The sequence below is a fragment of the Ursus arctos genome, unplaced genomic scaffold (genome assembly GCF_023065955.2).
Source record: "Ursus arctos isolate Adak ecotype North America unplaced genomic scaffold, UrsArc2.0 scaffold_4, whole genome shotgun sequence".
In the NCBI taxonomy this organism is placed as follows: domain Eukaryota; kingdom Metazoa; phylum Chordata; class Mammalia; order Carnivora; family Ursidae; genus Ursus; species Ursus arctos.
Genome location: NW_026623056.1, coordinates 31,507,636 through 31,529,325, shown reverse-complemented (window position 1 = coordinate 31,529,325; position 21,690 = coordinate 31,507,636). Strand labels below are relative to the sequence as shown.

The following is a 21,690-nucleotide window of genomic DNA, read 5'->3' as shown; positions in this document are numbered from 1 at the left end:
CTTTTCCAGATATCCTGTACTTGGGAAACTATTTCTTTGGATTAAAATTCCTACGTTTCTCTTAAGAACCACTTAAAAATAAAAAGGGAGGCAGGAAATGCATTAAATTTTGTTTCACCCCACACCAAAAAAGGAAGTTATAATTCTTTTTCTTAAACTATCCATTGAAACGGGAACTATTAGATAAGATAGCCATTACCAGATAAGTAGATTATCAAACAAGTAGGTTAAGATAAATTACCACGATCAAATAATAAAAAAGGAGTTCTGCTGAGGCTTGAGTATGAAATTACAGACTTGTTTGACAAAATACTATTATTAGTACAAAGACAACTGCTTTGGCTGCTCAACCCATATACATTATTTCTATAATTGTCTTCCTGGGGGAAAAATCAGTGAATCTCCTGATAAATTTCATTAGAATTTTACTAAATGAGTTTGGGGACAGTGTACACAATAAAATCTCCATCTTTGCCAACAGCACCATTTTTTCCCCAGGCAAAAATTCCAATTAGATAGGAGAAAAAAAAAAAAATCCCCACAGGACTGTCAAATAATGTAGCGGCCAAGAATACAAGCTCTGCAACCCAACTGCCTAAATTCACATCTTAGCTCTGCCATTTACTAGCAAAAGCTGTATTCAGTAAGTATTCAATGAGTATTTGATATTATGTTGATAACATTCTCAGCCACTGAGCAAGAATTTTAAAATTATTTTAAGAAAGATTATTTTTCATGAGCATTATTTTTAATCATTTAAAATTCTTTGTTCTCTGCATTATTCATACTCAAATTTCTGGAGACTAAAACTGAACACACTATTTAAGCACATAGAAAAAATTCCTTTAGAATTTCTTCGTATCGCATTCCTATTTTATCCATCCCTATACACATTAAAGACCTGATATAGTCAAAGTATCACTTCCGCCAGAAGACTTCAATATAACTCCTTTTTTGTTCTCTCTCTCACCTTAATTATACTTATTTCCTCTTTTTTGTCATGCCACTTCACTCACTCTCCTTCCCTTGGTCATACCCTCTGCAGGTCCCTATGATATCTACAGAATTCAATCAACTTTTTGGCTCAAGTGAAAAATCAATGTTATCCACAATGAAAGAACAGAGAACCAAGAACTTTGCTTTTCCAGCCACTCTATTACTTTTTCTGCCAATACTAGTCTTCCCCTTTCATCTAGGCTAAGCTTACACATTCTATGAACCTTTTCTAGTCACTTTCTTTTATCCCAAAGGATTATCTTAGGTACCCTTCCTTTTGCAATTTCTGTGTGTGTTTTTTCCCCTTTCTTTTCCATTGTTCTCTGTTTATTTGTTCTCCCTTCTGGTATTGTTTTTCTTTTTTCTTAAGAGATTATCATCTTTCTTATCTGTTCTTTTTTGATCTAAGTTATGTTATTTTCACTAGACACTACTGCTAAGCATCTTAAAATATTAGGCACCTGCTTGCCTAACAAGATTCATTTTTACTCTGCTACATATAATGCTACAACTTTCAAAATTTAGTTTCCTTTTGCCAATTTTGTGAACAGAGCATTAGTAGACCCAAGAAAAGATACTGAATATAAGTGTGGTGGTAATTTTATTGTTAAGTTGGCTAGGGCATAGTACCCAGATAATTGGTCAAACATTATTCCAGATGCCTTTTCTTTAGGTGAGATTAACATTTAAATCAGTACACTCTGAGAAGATTACCCTCCATAATATAAGTGGGCCTCATCCAATCAGCTGAAGGCCTTAACCAAGAAAAAGACTGACCAGCTCCAAACAGAGGGAATTCTGCCAGCAGACTGCCTTTAGACTCGAAATTGTAACTCTTTCCTGGGTCTCCAGCCTACTGGCCTACCTACCCTATAGATTTTTGGATTTGCCAACTTCCACAATTACATGAACCGATTCCCTTAAAATAAATCTCTCTCTACATATATACATACTCCCTATTTTGTTTCTCTAAAGAACTCTAATATAATAACTAAGCAGATACTTTTTTTTTTTTGGTAGCACATACTTCTGTTAAAAAGTTACATTATTCCTCAAGTCCATTTATGACTCTATCATGGACATCTTGACTGGAAGAATAAAGCCAGTTAAACAAAATACAGCTAACAATAATCTTAAATCAACAGAATATTAAAGAACCGCACATTTCTTATAGTAATTTTCAGGTCATAAAAAAACCCAATCTTCAAAAATTCCCTTTTTAATACAATCCGAAATGAACCTATGCCAATTTAGTAGAGGGGAACTAGAGATTTCATCTAATCTCACTGAGGAACTTTTCTGAGATGGGCAAAGAATTTGTTATAAATAATAAACCAGTATGAGAAATGGATTATCAAATCTCAAATAAATGGCTACTGTACTTGCATTTTGGTTCAGGACAAATTTAAAAAATCAAAATATTCAGAAATGAATGAGACTAAATGGGAAATAATAACCATTATGACTTCCTTAAATAGATCTCACTTTCTAGGTAATATAATGCTCGGTCAACATTAGAAAACTGCAGAAATGTTTAGGTTTGAAGCTAACTCCTCTTGATCTAGTTCAGATTCTGGTTATTTTAAGAACATATTACTTACCTCACTGACTTCTCTATCTGCCTCTCCACTTCTTTTCTGAGCCTCCAAGAGAGTAATCTGAGAAGATAGTTTTTCTGAAAGTCACAAAATAAATATCCTTAGATGATTTATGTAGAGTGTTTGAGAAAACAGAGGCATGATTATGTGTGAGGCTATTTGAGATGCATGAAATAATCAAGAGGAGGAAAGAAATAAAATAGTTTGGGGAAGATAAAAGATTTATGTTATTAAAAAGAAGTGGCAAGAGAAGATGAGATATAAGACAGAACAGTGGAAAAAAAGAATAGTGCTAGGTGATAATAATTAATCTGAGTGAAGTACATAAATAGTGGAGGGCTTTAAAGGAGAAGGACGCCAGAGCATGTACCAAGTAGCAGCTATTTCTGTGGCATTATTTGGGACTCCTAGGGCAATAAATTTGCCTTGGTTTTCCATAACCCTACTGTGTTCATAATATACATCTTACATTGGTAGCTCAGTCAGGTAAGTGGCCAACTCTCGATTTCAGCTCAGGTCATGATCTCAGGGTCCTGAGATTGAGCCCTGTGTTGGGCTCTGCACTCAGTGCAGAGTCTGCTTGAGGATTCTCTCTCCCTCTTCTTCTGCCCCTCCCCCTGCTCACGCATGCTCTCTCCCTCTCTCTCTAAAATAAATAAATCTTTTTTTTTTTTTTTTAAAGATTTTATTTATTCGACAGAGACAGAGACAGCCAGCGAGAGAGGGAACACAAGCAGGGGGAGTGGGAGAGGAAGAAGCAGGCTCATAGCAGAGGAGCCTGATGTGGGGCTCGATCCCACAACGCCAGGATCACGCCCTGAGCCGAAGGCAGACGCTTAACCGCTGTGCCACCCAGGCGCCCCTAAAATAAATAAATCTTAAATATATATATATATTACATTAATATAGCACTTAAATGTCTTCAATGTTCTTTCACATATATTCATATAGACAGCAAACTTCAGCACTAGAACAGAGCTACCCAATCTCCTCAATGATCATGTGAGGAAACAAAGAATGACATGACCTACAGCTAGTTCACGGATATCTGGGATCATAATCCAGTCTTCCAAGTTCTACCCCATGTTCTATTTTAATGCATATATATAAAAAGGGTAATAGTACCTTGGAGGATAAAAATACTGATTATTAACATGCCCCCAAAAAGCTTATACTCTTTCTGAGAAGCTAAGACTGATATATTAATGGGGAAAAAAGCATATTTTGTACACTACATCTAGATGTCTTAACATGACCTACATGAGCTCTCATGAGTTGATCCCACTTATTCTACAAACTCCTCTTCTGCATTGCCCTTTTGTTCACTCTACTCCCAAAATACTGGTCTTACTTCTGTGTGCAAACATAATCAAGTTTATTCAGACTTCACTGTATTTGCCCTGCTTTTTTTCTCTGCTTGGGATGCTCTTTGCTCAGCCTGTTTGCATGGCTGTGCCCTTTTCATCATTCAGGTTTCAAGTTAACAGAGAGGCCTACCCTGACCACCCTAATGCTGCTTTCCTCTTCCCCCAGGCATACCCTGCACTTACCTATTTTACTCTTATCCTAATACTTATCACTCTCTGAAATGATCTTATTTATACACCTGTTTATGGACCATCTTCCCCTCTAATATGTTCAGGGCAGTATCCACAGCAACTAGATTATTGCCTGGCACTAGAATAGGTACCACAGAAATCTGCTAAATGAATGGATAACAATTCATGAAACAAATGAATTCAGACACCTCACAAGATTATTTGAGAAAGAGGTACAGTAGTAGAAATGGAAGTACAAAAGGTGAGTTGAATAGAATATGACACGTAAAGCAAAAGTAATCTGAGACCAAACACAAAACTAACACAGAAAATCTTAAGGCCAGTGATCCCTGGAGGAAAATGCAAAGAGAATGAAACTCATGTAACACCTCTAGACTATAATGAGTTACATGACATTGATAGGCACTGTTCGCAAAACTGCAAAATAAGCATCATGGATAAGGTCTCAAAGAAGTGCTTTTTTTTTTTTTTTTGACTCTACAACACAAATGCACATTTATGTACTTTTTTTTATAATAATTTTTTATTATGTTATGTTAGTCACCATACAGTATATCCTTAGTTTTTGATGTAATGTTCCATGATTCATTATTTGCGTATAACACCCAGTGCACCATGCAATATGTGTCCTCCTTAATACCCATCACAGGCCTATCCCAATCCCCCATGCCCCTCCCCTCTGAAGCCCTCAGTTTGTTTCCCATAGTCCACAGTCTCTCATGGTTCATTCCCCCTTCTGTTTACCCCCCCTTCATTCTTCCCTTCCTTCTCCTACTTATCTTCCTATTTCTTATGTTCCATAAATGAGTGAAAACATATGATAATTGTCTTTCTCTGCTTGACTTATTTCACTAGCATAATCTCCTCCAGTTCTGTCCATGTTGCTGCAAATGTTGTGTAATCGTTCTTTCTGATGGCTGAGTAATATTCCATTGTATATATGGACCACATCTTCTTAATCCAGTCATCTGTTGAAGGGCATCTCACTCCTTCCACAATTTAGCTATTGTGGACAATGCTGCCATGAACATTGTGGTGCATATGTCCCTTCTCTTCACTGCATCTGTATCTCAAAGAAGTGCTTTAAATGGGTTGAATAATGAGCTGAATTTGTGGTGTTATGTATCAGCAAAGGTGGGAACAGTCTAATAAAGATATTAAATATTTAGAGCTAAGCAGAACTGAAAAATGATTAAGGTAGAAATACTGTCTTTAGAGTTTAAAAAATGGTACAAATTCATTCTCACTCTTAGAAGATAAAGCATAATAGTCCAGTTTATCAAGGAAAAAATAGATCATTAATGCACTATTAACTATGTATTACTAAAACCATCAAGGTTCTTGTGAAGTAAATGATAAATGGAAGGAAGTATTTATTTTTACTAACTATTCACACACAGTCTACCAGAATAAAATGCTAACTTTAGTTCAATCCAATAAAACTTTATTTGGCAGCCACTATTTGCCAGGGACTATACTAGTCCTTCATAAAAAGTAAAGCAAAGATGAAAAAGACAAATGGTTCCTACACTGAAAGGCTTATCTCTGAAGAACTTATAGTTTAAAATATAAACAGATGATTTTAAGATAATGTTAAACAAATTCAAGAATGTTATAGAGGCACAAAAATTTAACCCAACTGACAGGAATCAGGGTCAACTTCCTGAAAAAGATAATACTCTAGTTGAGCCCTGAAAGATGAGTAAGAATTAGCCTGTTTAAAGGAAAGGGATACAGTTGTAAGCAGTACACAGCATGAGCAAGACCCAAAGTGTTTTCTACGTTTGGACTTTTATTTATACTGATCTGTTACCTCATTCCCAATATTGATTACCAGGAATGTCCTTTCTTTCTTCATTTTGCCTATTTAAAAATCTGTCATCTTATTAAGGTCCTATTCAAGCCATGCTCCTGAAAAGATTCCCTGACTACTCCAAAATAAATATAATACAGATATCCTGCAGCATTTATAGCCCATAATGCAAAATGTTATACTTACATAAACACTGGTATGGTGCTTTAATTGTTTATTGTGTATTAATCCTATCTTCAATAACTACCAGCTGTGCTAAGATCTTCATTGTCATAGAATCAGAAAATCTACATGATCTATATATATATATATATATATATATATATAGTGATAAAAGTAGAGGCACATGTGGGTTAAAAAGACAGAGAATTATGGTTTTCATTTATACGTACCATTCTCAGCTCTCAGCTCTTCCAGTTCTGTGGAACTAAGGAGCAAAGCTCTCTTTTCATTCTCTAGTTCTACCACTTTCTTCTGCAAAAAGGCAATATTCTCCTCAGTGACTGCCTAAATTGTGGAAAGACAACAAATTAATGATTCTCAGTGAAAACGTTCACACTAATGCTCACACAGGCTCTGGCATTTTTGTCTTCTAGAAGTTCTCTAGCATGAAAATACTTTAAAAATGGCATCTACTTACCTGCATCTTTAAAGTAAGGCTTTTTATCAGAAGATAGAAAATCTTTCACACAAACTTCTACTTCATTGGCTTTCAAATTTAAAAATACAGCCTGGATTACAAAGACAGAAATCTCAAGTCTATTGCATAAGAAAAAAGATTTTCAGGTCCATAAGTAATATTACAAAGTTTGATTAACGCCACCTGTTAATAAGGTCACTCTCTTACAGGAGACTAAACATGAAGAGAGACTCCCAAAGAAGAATAGGAACAAAAGTTAACATGTAACCTTTAAGAAAGGAAGGAGAGCCATTCTGTTTTTGTTTTTTACAAGGATAATAAAAATTATCTTGTGCTTCATTTACGCATCCATATTGATTTGGTTTTGCTAGTGAGGTATATATCTAATTATGACACATCCTTAGTTGTATATCATTTTATGTTTTTCTTCTCCAAGGGGATTAATTCTATATAATTCTTCATAAAAGTGTAGAATTTTTGAGCCTTGGGGGTCTTTATAGCTCAGTCCTAAATCTTCATTTAATGTTTTAAGAAATGGCAAGAGATTAGTTTAAGGATTCTATGACTTTTATTCTGAGGGAAGTTCCCAGTTTGCATTATACAGAGCAAGTAAAACACTGACAGAAAAGCCACAGAATGAGAACTTGGGAAATGAGAAGACAGACTTTGGGAGAACCACAGCTGCCATACAATGAGAGGAAAAATCAAAGAAAGGAGAAAAAATTCAGCAAGAGGGAGCCCTAAATTCTATGTATAAACTTAGCCCAATCTCTGGCTGAACAATGAACTATGCATTTGCAGGGCTGACTCAAAATAGAAGAGCTAAGGCAAAAATAACTGAGTTTTGAATGCTGCCTTCCACAGGCCAAAGTTTGTGGTTTGAATCTAAATTACTGGCTTTTAAAAAGTAATCAAAACTCTTCAGAGTTTTAGAAATAACAGAAGAGAATCTTGTGAACAAAACATTCACAATATTCAGGTTACAATACAAAATCACTCATCACACATTTAAACAAGGAAATGTCACCTACTCTCAAGATAAAACGTAATCAACAAAGACCAAGCACAAAATGATGCAGATTTTAGAACTAGAAAAAAAGAATTTTGAAGAAGCTATTATAAGTATGTTCAGGACATAAAGGAAAATATGCTTATAATGAATGAAAAGATAGGAAATCTTAGTAGTACAAAGAAACTACAAAATAATGAACTACTCAGAAATTCTAGAACTAAAAACCAAAACACCTGAAATGAAAAATTCAATGGGTATGCTTAATAGTAGAATCTAGATGAAAGAAGACGTCTTGGTGAACTTGAAGACAGATCAAAAGAAATAATCCAATCTGAAGTTTGCGGGGGGGGGGGGGAGTGAACAGAACCTCAGGAACTTGTGAGAAAAATAAAAGTGTCAATATATTTGTAATTGGAGTACCATAGGAGAGCAAGGACATAATGGAGAGAAAAAAATTATTTGAAGAAATAATGGCAAAAATTTTCCCAAACATAAGAAATAGATAACCTGAATAGCCATATAACTACAAATGGAATTAGTAGAGAAAATTGCACCCACAAAGACAACTCCAGGACTACATGGCTTCATTGGTGAATTTCCACAAAGCATTTAAGGAAAAAATAATACCCAGTCTACACAAAATCTTCCCAAAAAACTGAAAAGGAAGGAATACTTCCCAATTCATCTAATAGGCCAGCATTACTTATACAACAAAACCAGGTAAAGAAATTACAAAAAACTACAAAAGACAAACACTCCTCATGCACCCAGATGCAAAACTTTGAAACAAAATTTTAACAAATGTAATTCAACAAAATAGAAGGATAATTTATCATTACCAAGTGAGGCTTATCCCTGGAACTCTCATACATTGATGGGGGAAATGGAAAATGGTACAACCACTTCGTGAACAGTCTGGCAGTATCTTTTTTTTTTTTTTTTTTTTTTTTTTTTAATTTTATGTTAGTCACCATACAGTACATCCCTGGTTTCTGATGTAAAGTTCGATGATTCATTAGTTGCGTATAACCGTCTGGCAGTATCTTAAAACCTCTTAAATACCTACACGATCCAGGCATTCCACTTCCAGGTACTTACTGAGAGTAAAGAGAGCAGAGGTCCAAACAAATATTTGTATAAGAATATTCATAGAAGCTTTATTTGTAACAGCCCAAAACTGTCAACAACCCAAATAAACCTTGACCCTTACCTTACACTACACACAAAAATTTATTGAGGTTCAGAGACTTAACTAGGGAAGGTAAAACCATAAAGTTTGTGGAAGAACGGAAGAGAAAATTCTTCATGATTTGGCATTAAGCAAAGGTTTCATAGTTAGGACAAAGAAAATGACATCCATAAAAAATGATAAATACTAGATTTCATCAGAATTATAAAATGTCTGCTAATTAAAAGACATCATGAAGAATATGAGCAGGTGGCAAGCCATAGCGTGGGAGAAAACAGTCACCAAACAGATCTGAAAATAAATTGCCATTCAGGATGTATAAAGAACCCCTACTACTTCATAATAAAAAGACAAAGAATTTGATTTTTAAGTGGAAGAATGACTTGAAAAGACACTTCATCAAAAGAAGATACACAAATGGCTAAGTCGCTCAAGAAAAAATGTTCAACACCATTTGTCATCAGGGAAATGCAAATTAAAATTATGAGATACCACCATGCACCCATTAGAATGGCTAAAATTTTTTTAAACTATCTGAAATCTTGAAGAAGATGTGGAACAACTAGAATTCTCATATATTTTAGGTGGTAATATAAAATAATACAACGACTTTGGGAAATGATCTGTCAGTTTTTATAAAGCTAAATACATACTCTATGGCCAAGCAATTCCTCAACTAGTATTTACTGAAGACAAATGTAAACATATGTCCACATAAATACTTGCACAAAAATGCTTACAGCGGCTTAATTCATAATGGCCAAAACTTGAAAAAAATTCATCAACAGTAAATTATAGCACAATCACGCAAAAGGAAAATGCAGTATATTCGCGAAATGGAGTACTTCTCAGCAATATAAAAGAGTACATTATGATATATGCAAAAATCTGGATGAAACTCAAAACATGCTGAGTGTAAGAAGCTTTACATAAAAGAGCATATATATTACACAAAAGAGCAACAACATTTACATGATGTTGTAAAACAGGCAAAATTAATCTATGGTGAAAAAATAGAACATTGGTTAGCTCTAGAAGGTTAGGATGTGATTGGCTATGAAAGGGTATGAGGATACTTTGTAGGGTGATAGTGATATATCTTGATAGGGATGTGGGTAACACAGGTGTATGCATTTGACAAAACTAAATGAATGGTACACTTAATATTTATACATTTCATGTTTTGTAAATCTTACTTCAAAGGAAAAAGAACTATTAATAAATATTTAAATTTAGTCAATGATATGCATGCTGAAAAAGGTTCTCATGTCTACAACTTGCTGTGAAACACATAAAAAATTAAGATGAACTGGAGGATGGATACACAGATAGATATTTGATTAAGCAAATAGAGTAAAATGTTTATAGAATCTAGATAGTGGATATATAGGTGTTCAGTATCAAATTCTTTCAATTTTTTTGCAATTACTGAAAATTTTTCTTTAACACTGGAGGAAAAAGCTGTGCTTTTGAGAAGAGATTGGAAAGCCTAGATGCTAGAAACGAGGAAGCAAAAAATTTTATCAGTGCACAGTACTACCCAGGGACCACAGAACTCTCCTGATCATAGTGTCTGTCAGTTTGGAATGGTATAATCTTATAATGGATGAATAAATCCAGTTATCCCCGCTTAACACTAGCCAATTAAGATCACCAAACGAACTCTCCTTGTTCTTATAATCATGCTCTATAAACAGCCTTCCGGTGATTATAATCTAGCTTCCCACAGAAATTTTTAGAGAACGAAAAGAGAATATACTGACCAAACAACAGCTAATTGGCAATTAAAGTTTTTACTGTTAATTAATGGGAGGATTATAATTTCTATAATAGACTTTTAAGTCTGGTTAGACTGAATTGTGTGCATTAAAGCTGATCAAATTTCAGTCTACCAAAAACAAAACTGACTTCTCAGCTGAGAAAACTGATTATACGATCAAAAGCAATGATTTATTTTTATTTTTTTTTAATTTTTTTTTATTATATTTTGTTAGTCACCATACAGTACATCCCTGGTTTCTGATGTAAAGTTCGATGATTCATTAGTTGCGTATAACACCCAGAGCACCATGGAATACATGCCCTCCTTACTACCCATCACCAGTCTATCCCATTCCCCCACCCCCCTCCCCTCTGAGGCCCTCAGTTTGTTTCTCATAGTCCATAGTCTCTCATGCTTCATTCCCCCTTCTGCTTACCCCCACTTTCTTTATCCTGATTTATTTTTAAAACAGAATTCTAAGACCTTAGAATCAGAAAGGCTCCTGAGATCATGGTGCTTGTTATCTATTATTTTCTCATTAATCATTGTTGAGACATAAATTCATGGTTTTCATGATTCCTTTCAAATGGAATCACTGCCAAAAAAGCAACTTATCAAGCAGAAAAGACTTATATTACCTTCTGGATAAAAGAAAGCTTATATTACTTTCTGGAATAAATTCTCATTAGAGCACCCAAGTATGATACAGCAAAGACAAACAGATCATATTCATTAGAAGTATACATTTAATTACCTGTGTATTCTGAGTATCAGGGAGAGAAGTCTGAGATGCTGTTTCATGTTTTTGTAAGGTTGGTCTGCTTAGAAATTGGCTAATTTCTTTGGATTTTTGCTGGAGTTGATCTAAGGAAAAGAAAGTAAGTAAATAGAAATGATCTCTGTGCAAGTCTGAAACTTCATAATCTATTTATTACCTTCTAGAGATACACCACTCACTCTAGGTCAGTTATCTTAATTAAAATTATGATACTAATGACAACATGTTTTCAACTGTTTAAATGCTCTGAAAGACCAAAGGGCATCTCAGTAAACCACTTTCTTAAAAGGTAAAATAAAATAGGCTTAGAATTTTTCATAAAGTCATTTTTCCTTTCCCCCTTGAAAATGCCTTTGGGATTTTTAAATTTTATTTTCTTCACTCTTCACTGAAGCATTATGAATCCCATTGAGATAATATAGCACAACTCTAAACATGTACATAAGTCAAGAGGACAGTGTGCTCATGTAAAAATTCCATGTAATGCCCCTCAAGGCTTTCTGGTTAATGTTCAGTTCCTCAATACAGATCTTCAACTTAACTCCTTGAAATATATGCCAATCTCTTAGAATTAAATTAAATTAGAGGCATGCATTACTCTATTTTTTTAAAGATTTATTTATTTGAGAGAGAGCGAGAGAGCATGTGCACTCTCGTGGGGAAGGGGTAGAGGGGGAGGAGAGAGAAAATCCCAAGCAGACTACACACTGAGTGTGGTGCCCAATGTCGGGCTTGATCCCACAACCAGGAGATCAGAACCTGAGATGAAACCAAGAGTCAGATGTTTTTGTTATTGTTTTAATTTTTTATTACGCTGTTAAGTCGCCATATAGTACATCATTAGTTTTTGATGTAGTGTTCCATGATTCATTGTTTGCGTATAACATCCAGTGCTCCATGCAATGTGTGCCCTCCTTAATACCCATCACCGGGCTAGCCGATCCCCCTCCTCCCCTCTGAAACCCTCAGTTTGTTTCCCAGAGACCACAGTCTTTCATGGTTCATTCCCCCTTCTGTTTACACCCCCTTCATTCTTCCCTTCCTTCTCCTACTGATCTCCCTGCTATTTTTATGTTCCATAAATGAATGAAACCATATAATTGTCTTTCTCTGTTTGACTTATTTCACTTAGCATAATCTCCTCCAGTCCCATCCATGTTGCTGCAAAGGTTGGGTAATCGTTCTTTTTGATGGCTGAGTAATATTCCATCGTATACATGGACCACATCTTCATCCATTTGTCTGTTGAAGGGCATCTCAACTCCTTCCACAGTTTAGCTATTGTGGACAATGCTACTATGAACATTGGGGTGCATATGGCCCTTCTCTTCACTACGTCTGTATCTCTCGGGTAAATACCCAGTAGTGCAATTGCTGGGTCATAGGGTAGCTCTATTTTTAACTTTTTGAGGGACCTCCACACTGTTTGCCAAAGTGGCTGTACCAACTTGCAGTCAGATGCTTAACCAACTGAGCCACGGAGGTACCCCTGTATTACTTTGATATTAACACTTTTTTTTTAAGATTTTATTTATTTATTTGACAGAGAGAGAGAGACAGCCAGCAAGAGAGGGAACACAGACAGGGGGAGTGGGAGAGGAAGAAGCAGGCTCCCAGTGGAGGACCTGATGTGGGGCTCGATCCCAAGACTCTGGGATCATGCCCTGAGCTGAAGGCAGATGCTTAACGACTGAGCTAGCCAGGCGCCCCGATATTAACACTTTTCTTAAAAATTAGTTTTCACTAAACCTTCCTAAAGGATAAAAGTTTTCCTTAAAAAGAACTTATCACCTATAAGAAAAGTATTCAAATCCATCTTTAGAAGTAAAGATGACTCCAAGCAATTCAGTCTCCCTACCTATGTACCTAGATCTAGCCCAAGTTTTCCAAAAATTAATTCAAATCCTACTCATTTTAGTCACTGAACCCTTCAGATGGAAGTCATGTTTCACACAGCATTCTTTTTAATATATTACACATCACTAGCCATAGTTTTTATTACCGTAATGATAACTATAATATTAAGCCAGATTCTAACTTCAGCCAGAGACAAGAGATTTGACAAAGAGTACAGAAGAGATGAATTCTTAATTCTTCTACTGATTCAGTTGGTTTGAGCAAATCATGTCATTAACAGATCCTAGCAATTTGGAAGTAGGAGTCACTCAGGTGCTAGACAAGAGGACTTAAAAGGATCCTATTAGCTAGGATCTCGTTTAGAATTTTGGCGTCCATATTCATCAGGGATATCGGTCTGTAATTCTCCTTTTTGATGGAGTCTTTGCCTGGTTTGGGGATCAAGGTAATACTTGACTAGAATGAGTTTGGTAGTTTTCCTTCTGTTTCTATTTTTTGAAACAGCTTCAGGAGAATAGGTATTATTTCTTCTTTGAATGTTTGGTAGAATTTCCCGGAGAATTCGTCAGGTCCTGGACTCTTGTTTTGGGGGAGGTTTTTGATCATTGCTTCAATCTCTTCATAATTAATCGGTCCGTTTAAATAATCAATTTCTTCCTGTTTCAGTCTTGGTAGTTTATAGGTTTCCAGGAAGGCATCCATTTCTTCCAGGTTATTTAATCTATTGGCATAAAGCTATTGATAAAAGTTTCTAATGATCCTTCCTATTTCATTGGTGTTGGTTCTGACCTCTCCTCTTTCATTCATAATTTTATTAATTTGGGTCCTTTCTCTATTCTTTTGAATAAGTCTGGCCAGTGGCTTATTGATCTTATTTATTCTTTTCAAAGAACCAGCTTCTAGTTCTGTTGATCTGCTCTACCGTGCTCCTGGTTTCTTTTTTTTTTTTTTTTTTTTAAAGATTTTATTTATTTATTTGACAGAGATAGAGACAGCCAGCGAGAGAGGGAACACAAGCAGGGGGAGTGGGAGAGGCTCATAGTGGAAGAGCCTGATGTGGGGCTCGATCCCAGAACGCCGGGATCACGCCCTGAGCCGAAGGCAGACGCTTAACCACTGTGCCACCCAGGCGCCCCCGTGCTCCTGGTTTCTAATTCACTGATCTCTGCTCTAATCTTGATCAACTGCTTTCTTGTGCATGGGTTAGGCCTGTTCTGTTCCAGCTCCAGCTTCCTCAGGTGAGAATATAAAAACTGCATTTTAGATTTTTCTATTCTTTTGAGGGAGGCTTGGATGGCTATGTATTTTCCCCTTAGGACTGCGTTTGCAATGTCCCATAGGTTTTGGACCATTGTGTTTTCATTCTTGTTGGTCTCCATAAATTGTTTAAATTGATTTTTAATTACCTGGTTTACCCATTCTTGAGCAGGGTGGTTCTTAGTTTCCAAGTGTTTGAGTTTCTTCCAAATTTTTCCTTGTGATTGAGTTCCAATTTCAAAGCATTGTGGTCTGAGAATATGCAGGGAATAATCTCAGTCTTTTGGAATCGGTTGAGACCTGTTTTGTGACCCAGTATATGATCTATTCTGGAGAAAGTTCCATGTGCATTCGAAAAGAATGAGTATTCTGTTGTTCTGGGGTGTAGTGTTCTGTATATATCTATGAGGTCCATCTGGGCCAGTATGTCATTCAAAGCTCTTGTTTCTTTGTTGATTTTCTGCTTAGGTGATTTGTCTATTGCTGATAGTGGAGTGTTGAGGTCCCCTACTATTAATGTATTATCATCTGTATGTCTCTTTATTCTGGTTAAGAGCTGGCTTGTGTATCTAGCTGCTCCCCTACTGGGGGCATAGATATTTATAACTGTCATATCCACTTGTTGGATCCATCCTTTAAGAATAATATAGTGTCCTTCTGTATCTCTAACTACAGTCTTTAGTTTAAAATCTAATCTGTTGGAGAGCCTCAGTGGTGCAGTCGTTAAGCATCTGCCTTTGGCTCAGGGCGTGGTCCCAACATTCTGGGATTGAGCCCCGCATCAGGCTCCTCAGCTGGGAGCCTGCTTCTTCCTCTTCCACTCCCCCTGCTTGTGTTCTCTCTCTCGCTGGCTATCTCTCCCTGTCAAATAAATAAATAAAATATTTTTTAAAAAAAAATCTAGTCTGTCTGATATGAGAATTGTTACCCCAGCTTTCTTTTGAGGTCCACTGGCATGAAAAATAGTATTCTATCCCTTCACTTTCAGTCTGGATGTATCTTTAGGTTCAAGATGAGTCTCTTGTAGACAGCAAATGGATGGGTCATGTCTTTTTATCCAATCTGCAACCCTGTGGCACTTTATGGGAGCATTTAGGCCATTCACATTGAGAGATATGACTTTAATGATGTCATGTTGCCTGTGAAATCTTTGTTTCTATAGACTGTAAATTTCTGTTCTGTGTCACTCTTGGGGCCTTTTAACTTTTATACAACCCCCCTTAATATCTCCTGTAGGGCTGGTTTGGTGGTTGCAAATTCGGTCAGTTTCTGCTGATCCTGGAAGGTCCTTATCTCTCCATCAATTCTGAATGACAGACTTGCTGGATAAAGGATCCTTGGCTGCATGTTCTTCTCGGATAGAGCTTTAAAAATACCCTGCCAACCCTTTCTCTCTTTCCAGGTCTGTGTAGACAGGTCTGACGTTATATTGATATTTTTGCCTCTGTACGTGAGAAATCTCTTCGCCCTGGCCTCTTTCAATTCTGTATCCTTGGATCTAATATTTGCGAATTGCACTATGACGTAACATGGTGTAGGTTTGCCGTGCATTAAAAGGATTATCCATCATGACCAAGTGGGATTCATCCCTGGGATGCAAGGGTGGTTCAACATTCGCAAATCCATCAGTGTGATTGATCATATCAACAAGAAAAGAGTCAAGAACCATATGATCCTCTCAATTGATGCAGAAAAAGCGTTTGACAAAATACAGCATCCTTTCCTGATTAAAACCCTTCAGAGTGTATGGATAGAGGGTACGTTCCTCAATTTCATAAAAACCATCTATGAAAAGCCTACAGTGAATATCATTCTCAATGGTGAAAAACTGAAAGCCTTTCCCTTAAGATCAGGAACATGACATGGATGCCCACTCTCACCATTATTATTCAACATAGTACTAGAAGTCTTTGCAACAGCAATCAGACAACAAAAAGGGATAAAAGGTATCCAAATTGGCAAAGAAGAAGTCAAACTCTCTTCGCAGATGACATGATACTCTATATGGAAAACCCAAAAGAATCCACCCCTAAACTACTAGAAGTTATAGAGCAATTCAGTAATATAGCGGGATACAAAATCAATGCTCAGAAATCAGTTGCATTTCTATACACGAACAATGAGACTGAAGAAAGAAAAATGAGGGAATCCCTTCCATTTACAATAGCACCAAAAATCATACGCTCTCTTGGAATTAACTTAACCAGAGAGGTAAAGGATCTATATTCTAGAAACTACAAATCACTCTTGAAAGACATTGAAGAAGACACAAAAATGGAAAAATATTCCATGCTCATATATCGGAAGAATAAACATAGTTAAAATGTCTATGCTACCCAGAGCAATCTACACTTCCAATGCCATCCCGATCAAAATACCAATGACATTTTTTAAAGAACTGGAACAAACAGCCCTTAAATTTGTGTGGAACCAGAAAAGGCCCCGAATTGCCAAGGAATTGTTGAAAAGGAAAAACAAAGCTGGGGGCATCACATTGCCAGATTTCAAGCTATACTACAGAAAAGCAGAAAAATTATAGAAGTGTGGGTCTCTGATGAATCAAAGAGCCAATGTATCAGTTCTATATTATTTCTAGATTTCTCTCTCTGTGATAAACGCCTATTTGTTTTAAAGTTGTGATCACAAAGACAGCATGGTACTGGCACAAAAACAGACACATAGACCAACGGAACAGAATAGAGAGCCCAGAAATGGATCCTTGGCTCTTTGGGCAACTAATCTTTGACAAAGCAGGAAAAAGCATCCAGTGGAAAAAAGACAGTCTCTTCAATAAATGGTGCTGGGAAAATTGGTCAGCTACATGCAAAAGAATGACACTTGACCACTCTCTCACACCATACATAAAGATAAACCCCAAATGGATGAAAGACCTCGATGTGAGACAGGAATCCATCAAAATCATAGAGGAGAACATAGGCTGCAACCTCTTTGACATCGGCCACAGCATCTTTTGGCATGACACATCTCCAAAGGCAAGAGAAACAAAAGAAAAAATGAACTTGTGGGACTTCATCAAGATAAAAAGCTTCTGCACAGCCAAGGAAACAGTCAAAAAAACTAAGAGGCAGCCCACAGAATGGGAGAAGATATTTGCAAATGACACTACAGATAAAAGATTAGTATCCAAGATCTACAAAGAACTTCTCAAACTCAATACATGGGAAACAAATAATCAAATCAAGAAACGGACAGAAGATATGAACAGACACTTTTCCAATGAAGACATACAAATGGCTAACAGACACATGAAAAAATGTTCAAAATCATTAGCCATCAGGGAAATTCAAATCAAAATGACATTGAGATACCACCTTACACCAGTTAGAATGGAAAAATTGACAAGGCAGGAAACAACAAATGTTGGAGAGGATGTGGAGAAAGGGGATCCCTCTTACACTGTTGGTTGGAATGCAAGTTGGTACATCCACTTTGGAAAACAGTGTGGAGGTCCCTTAAGAAGTTAAAAATAGGGGCGCCTGGGTGGCACAGCGGTTAAGTGCCTGCCTTCGGCTCAGGGCGTGATCCCGGCGTTATGGGATCGAGCCCCACATCAGGCTCTTCCGCTATGAGCCTGCTTCTTCCTCTCCCGCTCCCCCTGCTTGTGTTTCCTCTCTCGCTGGCTGTCTCTATCTCTGTCAAATAAATAAATAAAATCTTTAAAAAAAAAAAAAAAAAGAAGTTAAAAATAGAGCTACCCTATGACCCAGCTATTGCACTACTGGGTATTTACCCCAACGATACAGACGTAGTGAAGAGAAGGGCCATATGCACCCCAGCGTTCATAGCAGCGTTCTCCACAATAGCTAAATTGTGGAAGGAGCCAAGATGCCCTTCAACAGATGACTGGATTAAGAAGATGTGGTCCATGTATACAATGGAATATTACTCAGCCATCAGAACGAACCATTGCACAACATTTGCAGCAACATGGACAGGACTGTAGGAGATAATATAAGCGAAATAAGTCAAGCAGAGAAAGACAATTATCATATGGTTTCACTCATTTATGGAACATAAGACATAGGAAGATCAGTAGGAGAAGAAAGGGAAGAAGAAAGGGGGGTAAACAGAAGGGGGAATGAACCATGAGAGACTATGGACTCTGGGAAACAAACTGAGGGCTTCAGAGGGGTGGGGGAGTGGGGGAATGGGATAGGCCAGTGATGGGTATTAAGGAGGGCACGTATTGCATGGTGTACTGGGTGTTATACGCAAGTAATGAATCATGAAACTTTACATCAAAATCTAGGGATGGACTGTATGGTGACTAACATAATATAATAAAAAATTATTATAAAAAAAAAAAGAGGACTTGAAAGTCAAATACTGACCTTCCAGTTGTTGAATGGCCTGGGCTGAACGAACTGCCTGTTCACTCATATCTTGGACAAGCTTTGAATTTTCCTCCTTTAGAGCATCACAGGCAGAATGTAGTTCTTGCTCAGTCTTTTGAAGACTCAAAATGTGAGAGATCTTCTCTTCCATTTCCACCTTGTGCTTCTGCTCCAAAGCACTGTACCGAGACTGTAGTTCAGCCTGAGCTTGACCTGCTTGCTCAAGCTGTTCCAGAAGATGATGCATTTCTTCCTGTAGGTTATGGAAGGATAATTTTCTCTCCGCCACCTCAAGTTGCATCTTTTCCATCAGAATCTTGGACTCTTGTCTTTCTGTTTCCACAGTGTTCCTTAAAGTATTATGCTCAGCTTCCATCTGCTGTAACTGCTGAGAAAGAATCTAAGAAAAAAATGCAAAACCTCATGAGCCATAAATTCATTCTTTCATTTCAATAAGCATACTGAGATGCCTCTTCTAGGTGAAGCATGGGGCTAGACACTCAGGACCTAACCTACAATTGTGTAAGACCCTGTTTTCACTTCTTGATACTTTTAACAATTTATATTCGTACATATTTATTTGTGCCATTATCTCTTACTTTCTGTCTCTCCCATTACAAAATAAATTCACTAAGGAAAGGGACTTTGTCTGTTTTATCATCATTGTTCTCCAGCACCTAGCACAATACATGTCATACTGAGTACATGGTGCTCAATAAATAATGAATGAATGAATGCAGTCCCTGCCCTCATGGAACTCAGAGTTCAGTGGGATGGTCACACTTAACCAGATAATTATAATACAAAAATGGTAGAGGCCATGTGAGAGATAATTATAAGGTATTAATAGGAGCAGAGAAGAAGGGAAATTTCCCAAAAGTCACATAGGTGTAACTATTTATATATAACTATCTAGTAAGAGGCACAACTGAGATTTGAACCCAACTGTCTAATGACAGTGAGAGAGGGGCCTTGGGATCAGAATATAGGTTTTATTAGGATGGGAGATATGGGAAAATGTTTCTATGCAAAAAGTCCTCCTCAAGGAGAGCTGAAAATTAAGAAAGAGATGATTGACTTTTTCAGCAGCATGTAGCACCCAGACGAAAAAGCAGAGATGTGGACTGTAGCTCCAATTCCACATTAGTACTTGGCTACTTGGATGTGGTAAGACAAGGACACGAGGAATCCATGGGCTGATAGAAGTATAGTCCAAATGGTCAAACATGGGGCAATAGCAGATGGGGAAAGGAGAGAGGCCAAGAAAGAACTCTCTAATACACCAGAGGAACAAAGTGAAAGGATTGAGGGATCTCAATGTGAATGAAGGTCAGGATAGTCTGAGAAAGTCAATGACAGGATGATTTACACCCTGGGATGGGATACTTGAACTTAAGATTTTAGAACATCAGTGTCTGACCACTTTAGATTCAGGGAATGTTGCATGGTGAATTACTTCAAGCCAACAGAGAATCGACCAAAACAAACAAGGGATAGTACATAAAGCACATTCTTTATTCACGAGAGCAAAGGAGCAAACTGACAGAAAGGAAACTCACTAGAGGACCGTATGGCATTCTAGAGAAACTAGGGCCCTAGACCTAAAAGCACAAAGAAAAGGCCACAATGAAAGCTGTGAAATACAAGCTTCATCAGGGAAGGAACTATATCTGTTTTGCTCATCATTGTATTACCACAAGTTAAGTACAGGGTATTTGTTGAAAGAATGAATAAATGGCAGCAATTCTCAGAAGACTTATGATTTTATACATGCTGCCTGGGAAACTAAAGTGGAAATGGGGCCACCTGGGTGGCTCAGACTTGGGTTTCGGCTCAGATCATGATCTCAGGGTTGTGAGATCGAGGCTGTGTCAAACTCTGCCCTGGGTGTGGAGCCTGCTTCAGATTCTCTCTTTCTCTCTCCTTCTGCCCCTTCCCACCCCCGTTTCTCCCTCTCTAAAAAATAAATAAAAATAAAGTGGAAATGAATACTCCACTCCCAAGGCAGGACAGTAAAGATCACAAGGCAGTACCTGGTTTTTCTGTTCGGCAGTAGTCAGCTCCTGTTGCAGCAAGCCCACGACCTGAGCACGGCCCAATAAGGCTTCTTCATGCTCTTCAAGCTTCCTCTGCAGCACCCTTAATTTCTGAGAAGGAAATGTGCTAAACCAATGAGCACCATTATCTGTTTACCTTTCAAAATATCACGTAGATTTGTGTACTTAAGGTTTCTGAATGTTGAGGATGGCAGATTAAAGAGTGGAACACCAGCATGCCATACTCCCCATCCAGCAGCAAAAAACAATCTCCAAAAATGCCTTCTCCAGTACACTGACAGCAACTAAACTGAGACACAAGCCAGCCCCTGAATTAGGGAGTCTTTTTAATAATTAGAGAAAATGATACATCTGCTTTTAAAATTCTATAGGCAACGTCCTACACCTAAGTAATATAAGTACATGTATATCTCACTCACCAAAGAGAACATTCTCTGTAGGCAAGAACCATTTCTCTTCTAGCTTCATGCACAGGACATGCACTCGGGGGGATAAATAAATCAGTAATGCATGTATACATTAATATTCTACTTCAAAAAGTGTATTCTGAAGGATTACTTAGAACTTGGAAGAAGTTTTCTCTCAAAAACAATTAAACGGATCAACCATGAAATACCACTGGAGCACTTTTGGTTACCACACTGCACAACACACTAAAACAAATACCTTTGAGTTAGTAGATGATAAAAACAATGAAGCCAATTTCCAAAATATACTCAATTATTTTTTTAAGAATATTCAATTTAATAAAAGACTTTATGGCTTCAAAATCATTCCTTTTCATCTTAAATTTTTTGAAAGTTTAAAACTGGCTTCA

The 21,690-nt window shown here is 37.1% G+C and overlaps 1 protein-coding gene across 16 annotated transcripts in view; it reads right to left on the bottom strand.

The window, feature by feature from the left end:
• The window catches only part of GOLGB1 (golgin B1), a 96,534-nt gene that overhangs the window by 41,066 nt on the left and 33,778 nt on the right, over window positions 1-21,690 (bottom strand). For 11 of the 16 annotated variants that reach the window (XM_026494470.4, XM_026494508.4, XM_048215212.2 and 8 more), the window contains 5 exons: window positions 20,850-20,963; window positions 18,814-19,216; window positions 11,324-11,433; window positions 6,359-6,473; window positions 2,598-2,671 (listed from right to left, as the gene is read on the bottom strand). In XM_026494470.4, the coding sequence (XP_026350255.2) occupies window positions 2,598-2,671; window positions 6,359-6,473; window positions 11,324-11,433; window positions 18,814-19,216; window positions 20,850-20,963 (816 nt within the window). The remainder of the gene's footprint in view (window positions 1-2,597; window positions 2,672-6,358; window positions 6,474-11,323; window positions 11,434-18,813; window positions 19,217-20,849; window positions 20,964-21,690) is intronic. The other 5 variants (XM_048215215.2, XM_048215220.2, XM_048215221.2 and 2 more) reach the window with 1 other exon arrangement.